Source organism: Bos indicus x Bos taurus, chromosome 16, assembly GCF_003369695.1.
Source record: "Bos indicus x Bos taurus breed Angus x Brahman F1 hybrid chromosome 16, Bos_hybrid_MaternalHap_v2.0, whole genome shotgun sequence".
In the NCBI taxonomy this organism is placed as follows: Eukaryota; Metazoa; Chordata; class Mammalia; order Artiodactyla; family Bovidae; genus Bos; species Bos indicus x Bos taurus.
Window position 1 is genome coordinate 79,833,549 of NC_040091.1, and position 6,000 is coordinate 79,839,548.

A 6,000-nucleotide genomic window follows, 5' to 3' on the forward strand; every position below is an offset into this window, starting at 1 on the left:
TGGTGGGAGGAAAGGAAAAAATGTGTTTTCTGTGACCTATCTGCTGGCAGCAAGACATAAAAAACTAAGTCAAGGCCAAATGTCTTCATTTCTAACAAGAAGAAATACCTAAAAGAAGAAAACCACCTAGGCTCTCACGTCATATAGCAAGTTTACCATCTGCCCCGCAGTGCAGGGGGCGTGCGCTCAGCCCCCGTCAGGGAACTAAGACCCCACACGCCACGCAGCCACTAAGCGCGCGCTGCAGCCAAAGGTCCCCAACAACAACGCGAGGACCTGAGTGCTGTAACCGACCTGACACAGCAAAATGAGTAAGTGTCAAAAGGAAAGTCGGTACTATGCTGGCCTGGAGAATTAAAGCTTACGAATGAAAGCAACACATTCCAGCACTCAGGTGATGCTGCTCTCAGAGGAGAGGAGACAGAGAAGAAAAGAAGGAAACAACTGTGTTCTGAGACATAAAAACAGGCCGAGCATAAACACACCAAAAATGAAGAGCTGACACTCTTCAAAGTTACGATCGTGGTGTAAGCTGTGCGTGCGCACACACACACACAGAGTTCAAAAAGCTGAGTAGAGAACACCAGACTTTGATGTAAGTGACCTTCAATAGTTCATGAACTTTCCTTCTTTTAAATTACCATGTTTATAAGATGCGTGATATGATCCCACCTATTAAATAAAATGGAATTAGAAGAACACTTGAACAGATCAAAAAGACTAATTCCTACTTTACGGAGGCAGAACTAAATTCCTACAAACACTGTTGATAAAACACAAAATCGCAACCTTCCTAACGAGACAAAGGGCACCAATCATCTGCTGGAATTGTACTGTGCAGCCCGGGACCCTCCAGACTCTGAAGTGCTAAGCGTCTCAGGCTGGCAGTGCCGTCTGAAGAGGGTGGCTCTATGTCCTCCGCCCGTCAGCCCTGTTTACAGGCTGCACGAGTCGAGAAGGCTTGCTGGGTTCCCTCAGGTGCCCAGTGACCAGGGAAGCAAGACAATCACTCCAGCACACCAGGCTGATGTAAACAGCCCGTCCTCATCCTTTCAAAGCTAACTCACTACACGAGTCAGGTGGATCTCTCAAACACATACACTTTTTTGGCTTAAGAGAACAGACTCCCATACTGGAAAATCTGGGAACTGGTGAGCGATGAGTTATTTCCTGGAAAATACCTGCTTGCTGGCTGAATGACCCAGATGTACCTTGGGTTCCAGCACCTCAATTTTCCACGATAACTGCTTCTTAAAATTTCTTCTATACCAGACTCTGCTCAGAGCATGACGACCTCTTATCTGTCTACTTAACATGGACTTTACAACTGACCTGTGTCTTCCCCCCCAAATTAAATGAGAGATTCTTCCACTTAATCTCCAAGACTCAGGGTCATCACTCGGCAGCCAAGGAAGGTAGCAGACTGTTTGTCAAAGAGAGCAGATGCCGGGACCAGCTCCCACGTGAGGCAGGAATAAGTGGCTCATAAAGACAGTGTCCTGCCACTTCACGGCAGATAGATGGGGAATCCGTGGCAACAGTGGCTGACTTTATTTTTCTGGGCTCCAAAATCACTGCAGAAGGTGATTGCAGCCATGAAATTAAAAGACACTTACTCCTTGGAAGGAAAGTTATGACCAACCTAGACAGCACATTAAAAAGCACAGACATTACTTTGTCAACAAAGGTCCGTCTAGTCAAGGCTATGGTTTTTCCAGTAGTCATGTATGGATGTGAGAGTTGGACTATAAAGAAAGCTGAGCGCAGAAGAATTGATGCTTTTGAACTGTGGTGTTGGGGAAGACTCTTGAGAGTCCCTTGGACAGCAAGGCGATCCAACCAGTCCATCCTAAAGGAGATCAGTGTTCATTGGAAGGACTGATATTGAAGCTGAAACTGGGTGTTCATTGGAAGGACTGATGTTGAAGCTGAAACTCCAATCCTTTGGCCACCTGATGTGAAGAGCTGACTCATTGGAAAAGGCCCTGATGCTGGGAAAGATTGAGGGCAGGAGGAGAAGGGGACGACAGAGGATGAGATGGTTGGATGGCATCATCAACTCAATGGGTTTCGGTGGACTCCAGGAGTTGCTGAGGGACAGGGAGGCCTGGCGTGCTGCAGTCCGGGGGTCGCAAAGAGTCAGACACGACTGAGTCACTGAACTGAACTGAAAGACAGTATGGCTATTCAAGGGGTCTAGAAACAACCATGTCTGGCTGTCATCCAACCTTGGGCCTCATGGAACCAAAAAAGGATCAAAAGACCACAAATAATAATAGACAGCAACTCCCAGATTTCCCATTAACGCCCAAGTTTTAAGGAAGTGTATTTCCTAGGACCAGAGAGCAAGGTTTCTCCTACTAGTATAAAACTAGAGCAGGAAGCAACTCCAAAGGAGTGGAAAAGATTCATTCATTTGCAAGAACAGCTGCTCACCTTGGCCTGCAGGGTGTTCTAATGCTGGGAGCAAGGCCCTGCCCACTTCACTAGGCCAGACAGCTGGCTGAAGCCTGGCTGGGAAGCCATGTGCTCTGTTTTCATTAAAGAAGAAAGCAACCATGGAAAGGAAACGCGTGAGAATGAGAATATGAGACAGAAGGTACTCTGCACCCAAGGGCAAAACACAGCATGTCAAACACCAGGAGAGGAAGAGAGAGAAGCAAGGCACTGCTTCTGAGGGCGGGATCGCCACCCTCCCTCAGAAACAGGTTACTGAAAGGGATTTCTCTATAGTTTTTACTTAACAAGAATTAGAATATTTGAAAACCTAAATAACCTCCAAAGGGTCCAAAGTACTGCATTCAATTCCACAGACTCGACATAGCCTGGCACACTACATCCCACAGCTGCGTCCACGCCTTCCTACCGGGCCGCCAGCAGCACGAAGTCTCTTCACACCTCCAAGCACGTTCCCTAAGTTATGCGGGGGGTGTGTGTCAATCTATTCCCATCAGTGGCAGCGATCAAATGCAGAAATTCTGCCCTTCTGTTTAATTTTTCACTTTGGGATCCAAAAAGATGAAGTAAGAGAGCAGAACTGCAAGAAGATCTCAAGATGATGGCTGACTCTGCCTAGATGGGACCGTCTTGCTGGCTGTGGCGGAGGGGCCCAGAGCCCAGCTGCCGTGGGACAGCTCTAACAGGAGCCAGGCTCGCCTTCCCGAGGGGCATCGGGCACCCTGGTGCCACCCAGGGAGGGCACCACATCTGCAACATCACTCAAGTAGTAACCTAAATGTGACAAAGTTCCTCTGCTTCTTTCGCCTTCATACCCAAGGGAGGCAGAGGCATTTGTGTGAGTAAAGGAATTTCACCTAGTAGGCAGAGATGACTCCCGCAGATCAGTCTGCACACGGCTCTCAAAGAGCTTTCTCCTGCCCAGTGGTTGCTCCTCTTACAGGGTCTGACATTCACAAAACAATGACAGTTAAAACTGGGCCTTCAAAATGGTCCTCAACCCCCAAAATCCCAGATCTCATAACTTAGGTTTTCAAGAGCTTTCTCATGCTGTGGGAGAATACAAAATTAAATTTATGGGAGCTCTGTGTTAAATTATTAAAAAAAAAACAAACACAAAACCCTCAGTCCATAGGAGGGCCAACTCCCATGGCCAATCTGAGAGGTTGTGGGGCCGTCCTGCTGAGGTCCGGGAGTCCGCAGGTTTGGAGTTTTGCCCACGAAGCCCCGACAGGCCAGCCGTGTTCCCGACAGAAAGCTCGAGCGGATTCCCCTCCTCGGGTTTCAGGATCCAACGCTCGTCGGAGCGTGGCTGCCCCGGGGCCTGCAGAAAGGCCCGCTCGGCAGGAGCTGGCGGACCACCTCAGACCAAAGGCTTGTCTCGTTCTCCATCACTCCCGAGCTCCCAGTAGAAGGAGGCGGACAAAGACACAAAGACAAAGGACGGCCGGCCCCTCCGAACAGCGCCGGCCGATCGGAAGACCGGCGGGGACGCGGCGGGGCGGGGAGGCGCCCGCACAGAGACCGACTCCCGGGGACGCGTGCGGAGGCCCCGCCAGGCCCCCGGCGGGCCGCGGCGGCCGGGAGCGCGCCCCCAGCCCCCAGCCCCGAGCCCCGGGCTGCCCGGAGCCCTCCGCGTCGCCGCCCAGTCCGGCCCTCCAGGCCAGGCCTCCCCGGGCCCAGTCTCCGGCCGGGGCTCGGGCAGCGGCCAGCGCGGCCCAGACCCGCCGCCCTCACGGCGGCCCGCCTCACTCACCCTCCGTCACCTCCAGCACCTTAATCTGCTCCTCAGCGGCCGCCCGCACCTCCTGCACCGGGGACAGAATCCCGGTGAGCGTGTCCACCAGCGCCTCCTTCAGCCCCTGGGCCACCGGCCCCGGTAGTCCCGAGGCCGCGCCAGCCGCCGCCGCCGCCATCTTGCCCCGCGCCGCGCGCCCGCCCCGCGGCCCGACCCGCCGCCGCCGCCGCCGCCGGACGGCTCCCGCGCGCGGCCAATCCGCAAAGCCGCGCCTGCGTGCTGGCCGGCGGAAGCGCGGGGGCGGGGCCGCGGCCCGAGCCTCCGGAGACAGCGCCACCTGCCGCGGGGACGAGAACTGCACTGTCTCCACAGGAACCGGACCCGGTGGCGGAAGAGGGGCGGCCAGCTGCCAGTGCGCAGCGTCCGCTGGAACGCAGCCCTGACTTCCACAGGCACGGATTCCTCAGGTGTAAGACACCACGTCAGAAGAGGGCGGGATGAGGATCTGCGGACACGGCTTTAGGGAGAGGATCCGGATTAGCGCCTACTTCAAACCAACCTCTTTTGCCCCCAAACAAGCGAGTTTTCCTCTCTCAGACGGGAATCCAGAGGTCGGGGGAAAGACTCTGAAGCGGCTGGCAGGAGTGCGTTGGTTTTTCAGGTGGGTGAGTCCAGCCTCAAGGACTGGGCCAGGAGAGACTGCCGTGGGAAAGGGCATTCCTTCCAGAGTAAGTGCTTATATGACTATATGAGAGTAAGCCCTATTAGTTGAGAAACTGTAACTTTTTTCCAAGGAAATTATGGCTGGACCTTAAAGAGGTGGAGGGATGAGTAGTTAATATGGCCCTCCCGGGCCAACCCGGGGCAAGTCTCAAGGTGTAGACACTCCTGAAGCCTGAAGGACTGCTGAGAGGGGTTAGCAGTGCAGGGCAGGGCGCTGGGTCCCTTCTTGGACCGGGAGGGTCAGAGCCAATGGGAACAGGCATTCGTTAGTAAGCGGTTCAGGTTAAGCCCCTTAAAATGTTTCTAGGAACCATGACTCAGTCCCAAGCAGCAAAGGAAACCAGCCATCAGTTCCTAGCCCAGTTCTAAGACTGCGGAGGCTACGTTGGCCGCAGGGAGAAGCCACCTCACCTGAGTATTCTTCCGAAAGAATGATTCCTTCATTACTTACATTGAGAAGAGCTCTAAACCCATTTGCCACCTCCTATTAGATGGCAGAACCCACTCCATCATTCTTGCCTGGAGAATCCCATGGACAGAGGAGCCTGGTAGGCTACAGTCCATGGGGTCGCAAAGAGGCAGACACGACTTAGTGCCTAAACCACCACCATTAGAGGGCAGAGGTGGCTTGTGTCACGGGCACAACTTTGTAGGGGAAAGATGTCCATTTGGAGGCTGCAGTTCCCCAGTAAGAAAGAGGCTGTTCTTTCAGTGGCCAGGAAAAGCAGAATTCCATTAGAACAGACGTCCATTAGACGTCATGTCACTTTTACCCCCAGAAGAAAACTTAGGCAAGTCCGGAGAGGGGTCTGTTTTCGAACATCGTGGCAGTGGATGGAGAATGCCAGAGCCTCCATGTCTGCACTGGACGTTTCAGGCTCTGGTGAAGGACGTTGGTCCAGTATGCAGGCAGGACCCCGAGCCACCCCAGCCAAGGGGGCCGAGGGACTCCTGCTTAAGGACTGAGGAGCAGATATCTGGGCAGGTGGGTCTTAACTCTGGGTTTGGCAAATGACCTTCCCCATCAAGGCATGGACCAGAAGATAAATGAGACAAAAACCAGACAGAGGGAGCTAGAGAGA

At 53.4% G+C, this 6,000-nt stretch overlaps 1 protein-coding gene across 3 annotated transcripts in view; it reads right to left on the reverse strand.

Annotated features, from left to right (window-relative positions):
• IPO9 (importin 9) overlaps positions 1 to 4,398 on the reverse strand; it is a 39,517-nt gene extending 35,119 nt beyond the window's left edge. The window contains exon 1 of one of the 3 annotated variants that reach the window (XM_027565894.1): positions 4,214 to 4,398. Coding sequence is in view for 1 of the 3 variants with exons in the window: in XM_027565892.1 (XP_027421693.1) it covers positions 4,214 to 4,373 (160 nt within the window). In the remaining 2 variants the exon portion in view is untranslated. The remainder of the gene's footprint in view (positions 1 to 4,213) is intronic. The other 2 variants (XM_027565895.1, XM_027565892.1) reach the window with 2 other exon arrangements.
• Between the last annotated feature and the right edge of the window lie 1,602 nt (positions 4,399 to 6,000).